We start from the raw sequence: 18287 nt of genomic DNA on the forward strand, positions 1-18287 counted from the left end.
TCAAGCTCCAAGAGATCTGCAAGCTTCCTCCTTGAGGATTAGCTCGCGTGGTATCTCAGGTGCACTGCAAGCTGCCAAGAGAGAAATCAATTAGTATTCCTACCCAGGAGAAAAGCCTAGGGACTGCTACAATGACTTACATGACAGGGATACTGCACCATGAACTCTCGACAATATGGTCACCTAAGCACGACCTGCAGAATGACACCAGTTTGGGAGGTCAGTGTGGGTGCAGGAGATGTCCCAAGGCCTCACCTCTGTATGGAGTATAGGCAAAGAACAGCTGCTGAGATGGAGAATTACTCTTCATCAGGGACAAGCCCCCGTAGGTCATGCAACCCCAAGAGGTCATTCCTAAACACATACACATATGAACAAGACTAAATGTGTGTGTGTGTGTGTGTGTGTGTGTGTGTGTATGTGTGTGTGTCTGTGTGTGTGTGTGTAATAATTAAGGAAGGTGTCAGAGGTTTGAGAGGAAGATTAGTGGGACGCGAGAGGGGTGGGTAGAAAAAACATAAATACAGTTCCAAGATAGGAAATTATCAAAAGGGTTTTAAATTTGGTTTTTTCTTTTTTGTTGTTGTTTTTTCTTTTTCTCTTCTTCTTCTTCTTCTTCTTCTTTTTTTTTTTAAAGACAGGGTCTCTCTGTGTAGCTTTGGCTATCCTGGACTCACTTTGTAGTCTAGACTGACCTCGAATTCACAGCAATCCTCCTCCTTCTGCCTCCAAAGTGCTGGGAGTAAAGGCATGTGCCACCACATCTGGCTTCAAAAGGTTTTAAAATAAGACAAAACGAGGAACCCCTTTGTACAAGCCTATGACCAATCCACACACTTCAGTGCTCTCCCAGGAATAGCAAAGCCACCTCAGGTAGAGTTAGACCTATCGCACGATGCTTTATCTACCTCATTCTACTTGGAATTTGCCTACCTAACATCTGCAAAAGCAGAAGCAAACTGGAGGTTTTCATTTCTCTGAGGACAGGGTTTTGCTCTATAGGCCATGTTGGCTTCAAAGCTGGCATCATCCTGCCTCAGTCTATGGGGTGGTTGGATTCGAAGCATGTGTCACCAGACCTGGCCAAGTTGAACCTTTTCAGACAAAACACACTCTTTCATCACACAGTCTCTAGGAGTTCCCCTAGTGTGGTAGACACCATATTTGACTCTCCTTCATAAGGGAAAAAGAACTCCTTGTCACTAGCATGTAAAATGCCCAGCAATAGTCCCTCTGCAGTTCTATTGATCCTCCAGCTACTGCACTGTTTGACTAGTTCTTTTCACACTTGTCTCTGGATACCCCGCCCCCCACCTTACAATCTCCTCAGCAATTATGAGACAAAGGTCATGTTCTCATTTATAGTCACAGTAATTGCCCAACTCTAGCTTCCTGGTCTTCCTTTCACAGGAGGAACTGGCCATGACTCGCCTGCCTAAAGCTCTGCTTAATGACTTTCATTTTTGCCAAGAGCCACCCTGTTAAGGGAGCTCACTAGGCATGTGGGCTGTCTAGGAGGTTATCTGGTGTTTGCAAGGTCTTGTACCACGATGCACCCCCAAACTGCTTCCAAACATGCTGTTAGGAGCCATTGATTTGGGGAAGTCCAGTAGGCATGAAAGATCTCTGGAGGTGATATTTGCAAGGTCTGTATCGTGATGTACCCAAGAATTGCTTCCAACCTCTGACTACCCTGTCAATTGTGCTTTGCTGCATCTCTCTAAAATCTGGCATTAGAGCCAGGCATGGCGGAGCATGCCATTAATCCTAGCACCAAGGGAGGCAGAGGCAGGGGGATTCTTGTGAGCCCAGGACAGCAAAGATTGCACAAAGAAACCCTGTCTCGAAAAACCAAGAGCAAATACATCTGGCATTGGTGTGAACTGTTATTTTCTGGGGATGACCAGCTCTGATTGAGCAAACTTCCTACAGGATCTTGTTGAAGATGTATTGGTTGTTATTCAGATGAATTAATCCCTGATTATGGAATTCTGGTTTGATTCAAATAGTATTAAAAGTTAAGGCTAGTTTATGGATGTAACAAATACCTTTGTGGACCCCCAGATGCCTCACTAAGGATAGCCTTGTAGCAGATTTGTGGCTTCAGATAAGCCCTCCACTCTAGATGGCACCACGAATCCTGGTATTTCACCATAAATACAGGCAGGTTTGTTTAAACTTCACACGAATTTAAGTGGAATGAAGCTACCTAGATATGTCTGAATTTATTCTGTTTCTTAGAACGAAAGAGAGATAAAATTATTGTCCTGAGCTCATAATGAACTAAGAGATAGCTGGATAATGTATAGTTAGGTCCAATCTAGTTGATAAGTTGTATACTCTTATAAGTTTCAGTCCCTATTAACTTTAGACCCTGTCAACCGTCATCATTCTGAACTCACTATGAACTTTGTAATGGATACGTAGATAAGAAATGTTTAGATTTAAAATATGTACCATATTATATTTTTAAATTCATCTGTTTTGTGATTAATTGTACTCTTTTGACTATGAGGTAATTCCCTTTTCTCAGAAGTATAAGTATGGCCATCTACACTAAACAGTACTGAAAATTAGGAAGCTTAACTTCAGTTGAAGTCGTGATGCCCAATTTCTCCCATCCTTTCTCTTGAATGTATGTGTGACAGTGGTGTATTTTCTATCTCTCCCTTATTTCTTACTTCCCTATAGATTCCCAAATAAGCTAGCAGACTTAGCTATAAGTAGCAAATAAGTTACTCAGCCTAAGTTTACAGCAACTTATTGGAGCACTCTGCAAAGGGGCCTATCTACAGATCAAAGAGCTTCCTTTTACAACCCCCGTGCAGTTTCTAGCCAGAAGCTGCTTTTGCAGCCTCAGCCATAGAAAATCCGTGGCCAGTTTAAGTTCTCCTCACTGCCGCGATACAGCCAGTCCCTAGAGAAGAAATCTTGGGTTCTCCTTTTCCCCTTTCCTCCTTTCTCTTTCAATCCTGATCTGTTGCCTGAGCCATCAACTCTGACCACCCAAGAGATAAAGTGAACTGGAAGGGCATCCGCATCCAGCACCAGAGACCCTACCCTGGACCTCTTCTGAGCAGCAGCCAGGCATTAACACATTTTCATAGCACAACCTGCTATGACTTTTCCTGTTGCTGGGATAAAACAACTTGACTCAAGCAGCTCATGGAAAACAAGACTTATTCTGGCTTACAGTTTGAAGATACATATTTCATCACGACACGAAGACTTGGAGGAGCAGGATCCAGCTGGCCAGAGTGCATCAGCAGCAAGGGAGCAGAGAAAATGATCAGGAAGTGACACCAGGCTATAAAGTCTCAAGGCTGGGTCCCCAGTGACTCACTTCCTCCACCATGCCCCACCTCTTAATGGTTCCAGCGTCTTACCAAATACATCACCAGCTGGAAAGTAAATGCTCAGACACATGAGCAGCCTGTGGGGACACTTCACATCAGCTCACAACATAAGCTCCATTACAGTGTCCTTCACTAACATGTGTATGTGACCACCTCCCTCCCACACTCTTGTCCTCACCATCTTATTTCTCTTGAAGTTTCTAAATTTATTTGGCTTACTGTGTGTGCACATGGACTGTTTTTGATCTATCCTAGGAAGTCACCAGGAACCAACGGGATCTTCACCTTAATGACTTTATTCTAATCTAATGGGATGGCTGATCTTAGTTGTCAACTTGACTATAAAATGCAAGCTCTGGGAATTCCTGTGAGGGGTTTTATGAACCAGTTACTTGGAGGAGGAAGACTCATCCTAATGGTGGGCAGGTCGCTCTGGTGTCAGCCCAGATGAAAGGATAAGGAAGAAGGGAATGGCTTTTTGCTTGTGCTCTCACTCTCACTGGCAAGTTCATCTATCCTGTTGCCATGTCATTCCTTCATTAGAACCAACTCCTTCATGATTAAAACATGGACTGAACACCAGAAGCTCTCCAGGAACTCTCTAGGACTCCAGTGCCAAATTGAGCCTGCTGAGACATCCAGCCTTGTAGACCAAACAACTACCAGATTCAGCCTCAGTTGGAATCCACCATGGTTTGATGACCCAGACTACATCCTGTAAGCCAATCTCAGAACTGTCATGTATTTGGATATGTAGTGATGTGTTTGTGTGTGTGTGTCTGTGTGTGCGTGTCTGTGGGTGTGTGCATCTGTATTTCTACTTTGACCTAAATCTATATATTCTCCTAAAACCAAAGGGAGAATGCCCAGAAAAAGGAAATGACAGGTACAAAGGCCCCTGAACAAGACTGTATACAAGTATTTTTGTTGCAGGACATAAAGAAATCAGTGTCAAACAGACTAGGAAACTCTTTCCTTACCTGATAGCCTTTATAGTGCCAGCAGATGCTATGAAGGCTGCAGGAGGTTGTGGGAGGACCTTAGTGATCTTACCCAGTGCTGGTATTTGCAGCCTACAATGCTATTCTACTAGGCAAGGTATTTCCACTGGTGCAGTAGTGACATTGTTGGTTCATTCTGATTAGATTTGAGGCCACTCTACTGGAAGGAATTTCCTACCTGATTTTTAATCCTCAAAGTTCATGGCTGGGGAGGTCCTAAACCCTAGGGAAAACACCACTGTTGTTCTTTAGTGAACTGGTTATGTTGTTGAAGGTCTTCTTAATATTTATGTTGATACCTGTAGACCTGGGCTGCTCTCAACCTTAGTCAGAGTAGCTTTATTTAGTAGCCAGTAGCAGTTGATGTTGAGATGCATAACTCATCAAAGTGCTGAGAGTCAGTGTATTAGTTGGTTCTCTAATGTAACAAACTAATAGTGTCTGTGGTGTGTGTGTGTGTGTGTGTGTGTGTGTGTATACACATGGAATTTAGTGGCTTACAGGCTGTGATCCAGTGCAGCCAGTTCAACAATGAATATTCTTTGTTATGTTAGAAAGGCCAAAAATCTGGTTCAGTCTACAAGGCAGGATGTCTCAGCTGGTCTTCAGTCTACACTGGAATCCCAAAGAAGTAACTTGTAATGCTAATGAAGGAATGCCTCAGCAACAGGGCAGATGGATTTTCCCATAAAAGTGGGGTGGAGGACGAAGAGGAAAAAGGCAAAAGCATCATTATTTCATGTCTTTTATGTACGTTGACACTAAAAGGTATGGCCCTGATTTAGGGTGGCCTTTCTCACCTCAAATGATCCAATCAGGGAAGTCCTTCACAGATGTTTCCAGTGCCTTGGTTTTTTTTTTTTTTTTTTTACCTGATTCCAGATGTAGTCAAATTAACAGCCAAGATTAGTCAGCACAGTAAAAGACAGAGGCTGAGCCCTAAATGAAAAGTTTCTTTTTAAAATGAGATATCTTTCCCAGTGCCTCCTCTTGTACTACCAAGGCTCAGTGGAACATTGTAGAAGAGGAGCTGAAAGGAATGTAAGAGAAGGATGATGGGAGGGTGTTATGAAATGAAAACTGCAGGATTTCACACGACTATTGCACTCATGAACTCGCACCAGCTGTGATTAATTGCACAAGATCTACACATAATTAATCCAGTCAAAATTCTCTCATGGATGAGTGAAGTTTTCTCCAGGCCCCCTTTCTTACTGAAGAGCTATGAACACTTGATAGATGCAGGAGGAAAGAGAACCATTTTCTTCCCAAAATTTTTGGCTACTTGTAGTCCTCCCAAGCTCCAGTTGATGGTCCCATGCCCACATTCCCATGATTAGCACTAACTGACTTAGTGGGTGAAAGGTTAGATTAGACAGATACATAGACAAATAGAAGTTAAATAGATAGATGATAGAAAAATAAATGATAGGTACAAGATAGATAGATAGTAGATAGATGATAGATAGTAGATAGACAGATAGATAGATAAATGATAGATAGTAGATAGAGGATAGATACATAGATAGATTAGATAGATACACAGATGATAGACAGAAGATAGATAGATAGATAGATAGATAGATAGATAGATTGATAGATAGTGATTGGATGTACCAGTGTGGAGGTCTCTAGGATGCTAAAACAGCTGTTTTGGTGCAACAGAGGAGGTAAAACCTTGCGGGAGACGACATAAATGAAAATTTGGTTTGAGGTGAAGACTCTTCCTCAGAGAAATTCCAGAAAATTCTCTGGATTTCTGTTGGGGTTTTTTATGTTAATAAAATCATATCTGAAGTCGCTGTTATTCATAACTTTATATTTTTATCTCTTTTTTTACTTGATCCAATTGTGATATTTGTCTGTGTACTGTATTTTAATGTAAGCTTTATTTCAGTGGGTTTTGGTTTATGTCTTACTTAAGGTTTCTATTTCTGTGAAGAGACACCATTGGGACTAGGTTCAGAGGTTTAGTCCATTATAATCATGACTGGAAGCATGGCAGCATGCAGACAGGCATGGCGCTGGAGAGGTAGCTGGGAGTTCTACATCTGGATCTGCAGGCAGCAGGAAGAGAGTGACACACTGGGCCTGTCTTTGGCATTTGAATCCCCAAAGCCCATGCCCAGTGACATAGTTTCTCCAACAAGGCCACGCCTACTCCAACAAGACCGCATCTCCTAGAGCCTCTTCTGAAGCATCTCAATGCGTGTCTATGAGGGCCATTCTTATTCAAGCCAGCACAGTCTCTAAGAAGGATTGAAAATGAGTTAAATCTTCTAAGGATGTGCAAGAGACATTCAGAAAGGCAGCTGAGGATAGATTTTGCCCAGATGGATGCAGTGGAAGGATAGAGGAAATTGAGGCAAACTGGCATACTGAATGTGGGATCAGAAAAGGAAGTTGGAAATTTAATTAGGTTTTTGTTTGATGCTTTTGATTTATTCGTTTTCCCTTTCTTTTTGAGATTATAGTGTAATTACATCATTTCTCTCTCTCTTCTTTCCTTCCTCCAAACCCTCTCTTGTATCTATATCTATCTATCCTTGTTTTCTTTTAAATTCATGACTTCTCTTTGCATTAATTGTTGTTACATACATATATATGTGTATATACATATATATGCCTAAATACAACCTACAATCTGTATAATGTTACTTGTGTATATGTTTTTGTGACAGGCCCCCAGACCCTTGCCCAATTAATGCCACGTTGGAAGCACCATTCTGACTTTAAACCCAGCATGTAGGCCCTAACATCTGTTGAAACAGAAACAAAACCTAATCAATGAACATCGGCCCATGATTCCTGGATCCAAGAAAGTCCCTAAATGTGCTAAGTTGGCTTCTGTAGTTCTGCTTCTGTTAGCTCTTCCTGCTAAACGTCAACCAGGATGTGGCTTTGTGTGTCAATGACAAAGAACAGTGAGGATGGGGGCGTGCATGATTTGGGCAAGTGCCAATGCAGCCACCAGCTGGTGAGAAAGACTTTCTTTTCTGCATTAAGAGTGTCCATGTGTGTTCTCTGTGGTCGCCCTGTAATTGTTGTGAGGTAGGTCCACCAGAGAACACACCAACCTGTGTGCTCCTCCCTGAGGAAGACTGTTTCTCCCAGTCTCAGTATTCCTCAGTTGCCTGTAGTTCCTTGTGTAGGGTTGAGGCCACCTGGTCTTGCACCATCCAGTTTGGCAGGGTCACTGGTGTCATCCTCATTCAGGTCAGATTAGGGCAGTCATGTCGTTTAGACTTCATGGCTTTATGGGTGTAGACATTACCGGAAAACATGGTCTCACAGCAAACTTCCTGATCCTCAGGCTCTTACAATCTTTCCTCACCCTCTTCTGCAATGTTTCCTGAGCCTTAGGGGCAGGAGTTGTTTGGTAGATGTACCAATTGGGATTGGGATCCACAACTCTACTTTTTGTCTTCTTCTGAGGTTATAGGAAATGGACCAGGACCACTGACCCTTATTAAAATGTTTCTTTTTTTGTTGTTGTTGCAATGTTAGGGACCAAACTCAGGGCCTCACATATGCTGGACCAGTGCTCTACCACTGAGCAGCCTCTTCAACTCTTCCTTGATTTTATTTTGAGACAGTGTCTCTCTAGATTGCCCAGGCTGGCCTTGAACTTGTGCTTCTCCTGCCTCAGCCTCCAGAGTAGCTGAGTTTACACATGTGTGCTACTGTACACAGCTCACCTAGGTTCTTTTTCACCCATGCTACTACATTTAATGAGTTAAGTCAGTTACCAGGTCATTGCCTCCTGTTTTAGAATTAAGCATTCATGCAGTAACAGATTTCCTGTTCTGAATGTCACTTCCTGCTGCAGACATGAAGATAAATCGTAGAGACCTTGCTTGACAAAGTTCCAGAGTCCTCCGACTGTCCAGCATGATCATTAGACATCCAGAACAGCTGTTGAGGCTTTACTTGACAAAGTTCCAAAGATCTCAGGCTGATGATCACTACTGGCGCTGTCATCGCTGCATGCACAGTGTGGTCCGTAGAGGGTGCTGCTGAGACACGGTGGTTCCTGCTGGTTCTGGAGAGGTAAGGAGGTCCCTGCAGCACCAACCATCTCCATCCATAAGCACCTGAGGCAGCACACAGTGGCTAAGCTGCTCATTTTGAGGTCTCTTGCAGCTAAATACAGCCCTGCAGCTCCACAGTCCTACAAGCTTTGGTGTTATGGTTTTGTCCTGCAAGGCATTGCTCTAAACACCAGGGTTTCTCAGGCAAGGCTGGAGAGCCTGAGTGTGGTCAGAGTTCCTCCTATTCCTTACAAGCCAGTCTCTTTAGTCCAGTCCCCAGCTAGAGCTAATGACTGTGTTACACTTTCCCCAAACTTCCCTGTGTAAATATCCTCATGATTCCTGTCTTTTCAGAGGACTCTGAAAGGTATTAACATATCAGATAATCGAAACGATGATCAATTTGTCTCAACAGAAACAGCCTCAGTCAATGCTTTAAAGCTAAGCTTTTCTTTTCAGTGCTGGGGACGACGCTCAGGGCCTCACGAATACTAACCAGGCGCATCATCTTTGAGCTACACCACAAACTTGATTCTCTATATTAAGTATAGAAACAACACAGACAAAAGAGAAATAGTCCAGAGAGAATTAAAAGAATGCCTACTGTATAACTTTATTAGACATACCCAATGCTTTTCCTAATTAAAAAAAGCTTTCCCTCAGCTTAATGGAGACACAATTAGTAGGTTAAAAAGTATGCATATTTGAAGTATACCAGGTAAGTGAATAGTGATGTTTCAATATACATTATGATATAAATGACTATCATAATCAACTTTATTGTCTTAGTCAGTGTTCTATTTCTGTGGAGAGACACCATGACCAGAACAACTCTTTTTGTTGTTGTTATTTGTTTGCTTTTTCAAGACAGAGTTTCTCTGTGTAACAGCCCTGGTTGTCCTGACTTAAACTTAAAGAGATCTGCCTCTGTCTCCCAAGTGTTAGGATATAGCGGCATTTTTGGCTACACTTTTGGATTCTTTTTCTGCCTCCCTATGCCATGTCCATCTCTTCCAGCCCCTCAAAACTAGGTAGGAAATTATAAAACATTAGAGAGGAAAAGGGGGCATCATTTTGTTAAACTAATTCCTGCTAATTAGGGTCATTGAATTCCTTGGGGCACATTTGATCTTCATAAACAGGATCCTCTCCAACCAGCAACCAGCAACCAGCAAGGAGCAACCAGCAAGGAGCAACCAGCAACCAGCAACCAGCAACCAGCAACCAGCAACCAGGAAGGAGCAACCAGCAACCAGGAAGGAGCAACCAGCAACCAGCAACCAGCAACCAGCAACCAGCAACCAGCAACAGCAACCAGCAACCAGCAACCAGCAACCAGCAACCAGCTACCAGCTACCAGCAACCAGCACTGAAATACCAACCAGCAACAGGAGCAGCAGGAACAGCAGGGGCAGCAAGAGGAGCAGCAGAAGGAACAGGAACAGCAGCAGCAGCATGAGGAGCAGCAGCAGCAGCCCCTTCTCTCAGTGGCTGAGATGAGCACGTGGGCTTTTATAAAATTAGCAGCCCTGGTCTGGAGAGATGGCTCAAGGTTTAAGAGCACTTGTTTTGTAGAACACAGTGTGGTCCAGCACCCAAATGGAGGTTCTCAACCATCTATTACTCCAGACCCAGGGGATCCAATGCACGCTTCTGAATGCTGTAGACACCAGACACTCAATGGAATTCATAGATAGATATAAATGCAGGCAAAGAAATCCATCTATATAAAATAAAAGTAAGTGGAAAAACATCAGCCTTACACAGTTAGTAAATATTCTTGTATATGCAGTCATGCCTCAGTCTCCTAAATGCTGGGGTTATCCCCTTAGTCAGCTAGAGTGAAATGTATTAGAAGTTGTGGTTTTCAGACCTGCCATTAGCCTTCCACTGCACCTGTCACTTCTGAGTGACAGGAGAGAAGGGCACTACCCATTTCCAGTGAACAAACAAGCGTTTGGACTGGGGGTGTCTTTCCTTCACTGCATTGATCACTTTCATGTCCTCGTCATCCAGGAGCCAACTGAGCATCCCGAGCCTGGTGAGGCTGGGCAGTCGGGACACACACTGACTCAGAGCCCTGACAGTGGTGGCCTGAACTTGGATGCATTCTGAGAGACCCCTGCAGATGTTCAGCTCTTGCAAGTTTGGCAGGTTGTCCAGGGCTTGAAAGAAACGTCTGTATCCTTCCTCTGTAATCTTGTGATTGGTTGAAAGATCTAAGCTCTCAAGTTTCTGGAAACCTCTGCTGGTGGCTCCTTTGGCTGGAAAACAAAACATTTATGGAAAGAGAATCCTGAGGAGGTTAATCATGGTGACAAGTTACTGTACTGCTTCCAACTCGGATAGTGGAAGCAAGAAATGATCGACATGATGTCTGAGAGATCATTCTTGAAAGCACCAAACAGCTGCCTGCTTAATAGGGAACCACCTGGCCAAACTGCAAGGGGGAAGGATGTTTGGGGTTGGTCCTTTGCATTGTGTAATCAGATGTGATTTCTGTGTCCTGAGCTCACTTGAAGTCAGGATATGGGCATTGTCATGATTATTGAAGAATCTCCTGCATCAATGCTGTGTAAAGACTGCTCCCCAGTTATCTCAGATTGGTTAATACAAAGATGAACATCCAGTGACTGGGCAGAGCAGATGGAAAGGCTGGACTTCCTATCTCAGCTTGGAGTGGAGAGAATGAGGAGAGAGGGAAGGAAAAGGAGAATATATATAAAGGAGAATATATATATATATATATATATATATATATATATATATATATATATGAAGAGAGAGAGAGAGAGAGAGAGAGAGAGAGAGAGAGAGAGAGAGAGAGAGAGAGAGAGAGAGAGAGAGAGGCCATGAAGACAGAGAGATACTGCAGAAATAGTCAAGGCGAGAATGAGATGGCAAGTGATAGGTACATGGCTAGGAAATAGCCTGACTAGCATAACTGGGTTAGAATAGATGAACATCTGTCCAGTTATAGTTCTTAGGCTTTTTGACTGAATCTAATAGGTCTCCATGTCGGTTATTTGGGAGCTGGGGTAGCTCCTAATTCACCATAATTCAACAGGAGAGACCAGGATGCCAAGCACAGAGAGTTTTAGCTGTCTTGGTAACAAAGACTTCTGTTCTGGTCTCACAGGGGGACATATGTCTAGGCAGAGCATGGCTATGGAACTGGGTGCAGCACAGGGGACTAAGAAGTTGTAGCAACAGTGTCTCCATTTTTTCAGAGAAGGGAAGATGACAAGCTTGTCCTCTTAGTGGCTACTACAGTGACTTCCACCTAGAGCTAAGTAGGGACTCCCAGGTTACTGAGAGCAGGGGCTCTAGAGGAAATGGAGAGTTCTCAATCACCATGGGCCATGACTTTGGAAGCGACAATCTAGAGGAGCTTTTGCTTTGCTTTTAATTGTCTAACCCCTTTTCCCTAATATGGGGAAAGTTAGGGTAGATTTCACCCAGAATCATGTTGTAGCTTCAGTTTAAAGACAGAAGCCCTAAGAAAGGTTTTTTTTCTGTGTCATGAATAAATATCTCCCATGTTAGTCAGGATGTATTTCTCATTCCCTGAGTCAAAACTCTTCTGGAAGGATAGAGAAAACTTAAACACTCCTCCATCCATGGTGTGCTGTCCCCTGGGTTCCTTTATTCTCCACATCACATCATGCAGTGATCTGCTTCTACAGTGTGTGTTAAGTGCTGTCTCCTAGCTACAGATTAAAACACTGGCCGAGAGTAACCTGTCAGTGCCCATGGAAAGATGGACACTGTTACCACATTGAGATGGATCAGCAGGGAAGGGCACCTTCTGGGCAAGACTAACAACAGAATTTGAGCCATAGAATCCACATTGTGGAAGAGAACCAACAACATTGTACTCTGACCCCTATATGCTTGCCATAGTATATTCTGTCTGTCTCTCTGTCCATCTGTCTCTCAACAAACAAACAAATGTATGTTTTTTAAAATCATTGGAATGTTAGGCATTTCTCTTTTAATTTTTATTTCTATTTTTAATTTTATGTTTTTGGGTGTTTTGCCTGAATGTATGTTAAGTGCACCACAAACATTCTTATTGTCCACAGAGGTCAGAAGAGGGCAGATAGATCCCTTGGAACTGGAGTTAGAGATGGTTGAGGGCAGCTGTGTGGATGCTGAGAATCAAATCTAAGTCATCTGGAAGAGAAGTCAGCTCTTCAACACTGAGATATGTGTCCATATCCAAGAGTCACTGTTTCATATTTGGTTAACAGGTATTTACTGAGTTCCTATCATGTGTCAGGCACCAGTGCTGGGTTCTTGGAGGAAAAAGTATCTTCTCTTGATTGAGAGAGGGCCAGGGGTGATGGGTGCCCAAATCTATGTCCACAGAACCCTCATTGTAGCATTGTAGAAGACAACCAACAAAACTATACTCTGATATCTATATACTTGTCATTGTTGAGACCTGCTTTAGCCTACATCATAACTATACTCACCTTGTCTCTGTCTCCATTTTTATCATGAGGGAAAATTAAGTTCATGTTCTCAGGATCTGCCTTTCAAGTGATTAATATGCTGACAATGAAAAATCTTTCTACAAGGTCAGATTAACCATTACTCACACTCTGTTATCTTAGCATTCTGGAAAGCCCCTAGCACAGCTTACTTACTTCATTTAAGACCAACTAACTTAAAGGTTGGCTGATAACACTTTCTCTGGTTATTCAAAATAAACTTAAAATGTAATACTGCCCTCCCCTTGCTTTCTACACTTGGTTTTTCTATAAAAAAAAGTCTACCTGAGAATGTATAGGTGTCACAGTTCAGCTCCGGAGTCTAGGCTGTGTCCCAGATCATGATCAGTCTTGGGGCGTGCTTTAAGTAAACCATCAATGTCTGACTGAGATCTGCCTCTGAGCGGTTTGTGTGGTTATTATTAGACTTTAACAACCACAGTGCTCTCTCTCTCTCTCTCTCTCTCTCTCTCTCTCTCTCTCTCTCTCTCTCTCTCTCTCTCTCCTCTCTCTGTCTCTCTAAATATTTGAAAGCCTTAGTAAGGTAGTTATGCTTTTCAATTTTGAGAGAGGGTCTAACTCTGCTGCCCTAGGTAACCTAGAACTTGCTGTGTAGCTTGGGCTGCCCTGTAACTCACAAAGATCTGTCTTCCTCTTCTTTTCCAGGACTGACTAAACACCTGCTCTACCACTTCCATCCTTGATTGGATTTTTAAAACCTAACTATTTACCTGTACAAGAAATAAGCCTTAAATGGTGGTTCACAGGAAGGTTAAAAGTAAAATGAGGTTATGAAAAGAATGCTAGGTGCCTATATTAATATATAGGAAGTGAGCATAAGGCAGGAAGTGCCACCACAGGTGAAGAGCACTGGACAACCAGAAAGACTGTACTCCTCTACATGTGCTGTGCACCTAGCTTGAAGGAACAAGAGAAAACTAGAACTATAAGGAAGGCAGATAAGGTGGCAGATTGATTGACTGGCTGGCATTTGTGGTGCATGTACATGCGCTAAGCCCCTCACACAACCTAAATGAGCACTGCTGAATACACCTTCAGTGTACTGATGATCTCCAGGGCACTGGGGAAGGTCTATGCCCCATGCTGACTGCTACACTGACTTGGATAACAAACATTTCAGAAAAAAAAAAAAAAACATTTCAGTAACGTGCACAGGAAAATGGATGCAGCTCTACATTTCAGCTTTTTGAACCTTTGTTTACCTATTGTCAGTAACAGTTGACTAAAGGAGGACCTGGGTGGGTGTCTGAAACATCAACTGTGAGGACACAGATTGTACTAGATGTGCTGCAGTGGTAAAAGACTGCTTTCCTGTATGCCTGAGGCACTGAGTTTAGTTCCCCAGCACTGGGAAAACAAAACCATAGACTGGATGTAAGCTCCCCCCACACCCCTACTAAAATATACAGGGTGTTGCCCTGCCAGTCAGACTAGGATGAATATAAACCTGCAGATGTGCATGAGAGGATGCAACATGATAGTGGAAATGAGGAAGCCTTTGGCAGGCTTTTTCCCTTATAGACATTTGACATTCCAATGACATCACTGTTCGCACACAAAGGAAACCCTTTCTCAGAAGCAAACTCACCAATTTCCATCACACTGTCATCATCCAAGGTGTTGTGAAAGGCTAGGATTCGCAGACGCTGAAGCTGCAGACACTGCTGGACAATCAGTTTGGCCGCTTGGTGAATCCCGTCCCCAGTGGGAAGAAGCAGTTCCTCCAGGTTCCTGAGAGAGCCCAGGGCCTGTGCTGTGGGAGACACAACAAAGCCATCTCCTGTGGGTGTTCCACCATGAGCAGCGTGTGACCGTGACACTCTGGAGTCCTAGAGGCCCAACTCAATAGAGGTCATCTTTATCACTCTCCTGTCTTCAGGCTAGAGAAGGAGTCAGCACACAGTGGCTCCCTGTGCTCTCTGCAGCTGGTTCCTCCATCTCCCCAATCCATCTCTTCACCCAACTCCACACTCGCTCTCCATCAACATTTTTTTCTTATTTTTATTTTATGTGCATTGGTGTTTTGCCTGTATCTATGTCTGTGTGAGGGTGTCATATCTTGGAGTTACAGTTTTGAACTGCCATATAGGTGCTGGGAATTGAAGCGGGGTCCTTTGGAAGAGCAGCCAGTGCTCTTAATCAATGAGTCATCTCTCCAGCCCCCATTTTGCCTGGTATATAGAGGCTTGCAGTACATTTATTCTCCTAATTGCAATGTTTTCAGTGTCCTCTCTTGCCATCCCATCTCTGTCTATCACCCCAGTGAATCCACTCTGAGGAGACCCAGCCTCTTCAGTTAAGCATGGCCCAGGATTCTGATGGCCTTCCCCCGCCAACCTTCCTTAGCATGACATTCCATATATCACATGATCATGAAGTCTCTACTTGCGTGGCCTCCCAGAAATTACTTAGAAGACTTCAAAACATGAAACAATGTTCTAGTCTTATCTTTGACTTTCCTCTTCCCAATTAAAGACCAGTTCTGGAATAAAATATTTCTTCACAGTCTCTTCTTTCTTTAGAAAAGATTTAGAACTGAAGTCAGGAAATTTGGGATTTGGCTCACTGATACAATGGCTGGCTAGCATGCTGAATACCATGGCATCAACACACACACACACACATACACAGCTTTGTTTTGCGTCCTTGTTTATCTGAAAGCAAAGCAAGATGTGTTACTAGCAGCTCCACTGTGCCAGTCAAAAGAGCAAGTCAGATCTAAAATTTCAATCTTAGTGTGCACCACACCCAGCGGTTATGGTAGTGTGCACGGGGACGACCGCTAAATTGGGTTGACTGGTTGGTTAACTGGCTGGTTGGTCTTGGCAGACTTGAGACAAGAGTCTCAGCCTATAGTCCAGAATGGCTAGAACTCATAATCCTCCTGCCTCATCCTTCCAGTGCCAGGGAAACAGGCATGTGTCACTACCACTCCCAGCTTCTAGGTGATGGATTGTTCATGAATTGGTTACTGAAGACATGTACCCACTGAAAGAAATCACACTAGTTCTATGTACAGAAAACTATTTGAAAACTTTAAAAAGAATGAACATTTGAGCAATATGTGTTCATTGCTACAACCACACTTTCCAGTCTCTCAACTGACTGCCCTGAGGAACAAGTGTTTGTAGGACTGGAGAGATGGATAACTGTAAATATATTTGTGGGTCAGAGCAGGTGAGACAGGTCAGGGGAAAGGCATCGCAGCCATGTCTGACACCTGAGTTAGATTCTGGGAGTCCAGATGGTGGAAAGAACCAATTCCCACCTGTTATTCTCTGGCTGCCACACACATGCCACAGCACAGCTACAAACACGTGCACACAATGAATGCAAAAGATGCACAAAACTGTGAGCCCATGCAAGTATTTTCGATTTGTATTTCTTTCTTTTTCTGACATTTATTTTGTTGCCCAATCTGCTGCATGGACAGAGCTTCATAAGGAAAGCTTCTCAAATTTACTTTGTCACAATCTATATACACTAATTTACTTTAAAGAGAAAAATATAAGGAGCTGATTAGAAGGCTCAGCAGTTAAGAGCACTTGCCGCCTTTGCAGAGGTTTCAGGCATAGTTCCCAGCATGCACATGGTGGCTGATAACTATCTTGACCTCGGGGATCCAGAAGCCTCATCTGACTTCTGTGAGCACCAAGAACACATGTGGTGCATAAATAAACATGCAGCCAAATGCTTGTGCACATAAAATAAGAATAAATGTTTTAAACTTAATTACTTAACTTTAAAAAAAAGTGGGAAACAGTTCCTGAGATGGAATAGCTCTCAATCTGGGGACAGGAAGGTAACATTCGCCTCCTCCTGACTGGGTCTGCGGATGCCTGAAGAGCGGCCTTTCCTTGGGCTGATTGTCCTTCCCAGCCCCTTTTTTGTTTACAGTCATTTATTTATGTCAGGTCTGTGTTGGGTGGGTGGATACCCATATGTCACAGAGCATGTGTGTGGGTAAAAGACAACTTGTAAGAGCTGCTTCTCGCCTTCTACCATGTGAGTCCAGGGATCTAACCATAACACCTTTACCAGCTGAGCCATCTGGCCGCCCACTTGCCCTTTCAATGCTTGTAAATTCTTTCTCCAGTAGTGAGGAGACATGGATCTTATTATACTCAATGTCTGTTTTGCATAATTAATGTGGGATATATGCCTGTCATCTTGGTGCCTAATCTTGTTCCTGGTATTTTAGCATACCAAATTACTCCCTACCCCCAAACACACAGAGTTGTTGTCTCTACCTTAAAGGAAGAGAAAGAGCAAGGAGAAACTCAGGCTTTCCTTATACACAATAAAGTCTGAGAAGAACTGTGGGGATACAGCTTTGTGCCCTATATTGGCATTGTCTCACTGTTTGGGAGATAGTTGCTCATTGTGGGAACTAGGATCCAGGAGCAGGTGAGGGAGACAGAGTCACTCACCAGGGAAACAGACTTCAGAGCAGCCCTTGGTCCAATAGGGAATCCACAGGAGCTCTGGGGCAGCCAACAATCCCACAGTCACTATGGGGAGGGTGCCCGGCCCACCTGCACCTGAGGGAACTTCCTGTACAGTCAGAAGAAGCAGGCACTGTTCTGGGCGCATTCTGAGGCTCTACTAGTTTGCTAGGATCCGCTATTTTGTGTCACACACTGTGCCAGTGGACATGGCACTCTTACTGTAAAGCTCTATGGAAGTCTCCCATACCATCCACCAGGCCCCATCCAGGGACTGCAGCAACCCTTAACTCATTATTTTCACAATCATCTCTTTCTTTCCGTCCTTCCTTCCTTCTTTCTTTTCTTCTTCTCCTCCTCCTCCTCCTCCTTTTTGGTTTGTTTGTTTTGGTGTCTGGAGACACAATTTCTTGTTTAGCCCTGGCTTTCCTTGGTCTTGATCTGTATACTAGGCTGACCTCAAATCAGAGATCCTATTGCCTTTCCCTATGGAGTGCTGGGATTAAATGTGTGTACATCCACATTGGGCTTCATAACTATTTACTAAGTCAAAAACATTTAAATATTTCTTATACTTATCACTTTGTTCAATCTGAGTTTTAATGTTTTCTTAACCTTAAACAGAAGTGTGTGTAAAAGCCTTTGAAACAAAAAGGACATATCATTTTGGAGTGGATGTGGGCATGAAATTATACAGCGCCATCAAGACAAATTCTCTCCTAATAAGTTAGTGAGTCTGAGAACATTGTATTGAATGAGATCAAGTATAAAGCTTTGTGGGACCAACAGTGATAGTACAAGGGAGAGTACCTGGGGGAGGTGACATTGAGTATCACTATGGTGTCCTCCAAAGGACATGCATGGCTGGTACGTGACCCTCTCTGTACGGACATATTTCCAAATCACAGCTCAATTTCTAAACACTGTGTCTGTCTCA

General features: G+C 43.3%; 3 protein-coding genes across 3 annotated transcripts in view; 1 reads left to right on the plus strand and 2 right to left on the minus strand.

Moving 5' to 3' along the window:
* Taf9 (TATA-box binding protein associated factor 9) overlaps positions 1 to 18287 on the plus strand; it is a 720252-nt gene that overhangs the window by 355281 nt on the left and 346684 nt on the right. The gene's annotated exons all lie outside the window — the stretch shown is intronic.
* The window catches only part of LOC127212339 (baculoviral IAP repeat-containing protein 1b-like), a 179828-nt gene that overhangs the window by 44140 nt on the left and 117401 nt on the right, over positions 1 to 18287 (minus strand). The window lies entirely within an intron of this gene.
* Positions 9880 to 18287, minus strand: part of LOC127212362 (baculoviral IAP repeat-containing protein 1b-like) — a 39606-nt gene continuing 31198 nt past the window's right edge. Inside the window, exons 13-14 of the mRNA XM_051172467.1 lie at positions 14494 to 14658; positions 9880 to 10652 (exon numbers count right to left, since the gene is read on the minus strand). Coding sequence (XP_051028424.1) covers positions 10288 to 10652; positions 14494 to 14658 — 530 coding nt within the window. The 3' untranslated portion in view covers positions 9880 to 10287. The remainder of the gene's footprint in view (positions 10653 to 14493; positions 14659 to 18287) is intronic.

This window comes from Acomys russatus, chromosome 30 (genome assembly GCF_903995435.1).
Source record: "Acomys russatus chromosome 30, mAcoRus1.1, whole genome shotgun sequence".
Lineage (NCBI taxonomy): Eukaryota > Metazoa > Chordata > Mammalia > Rodentia > Muridae > Acomys > Acomys russatus.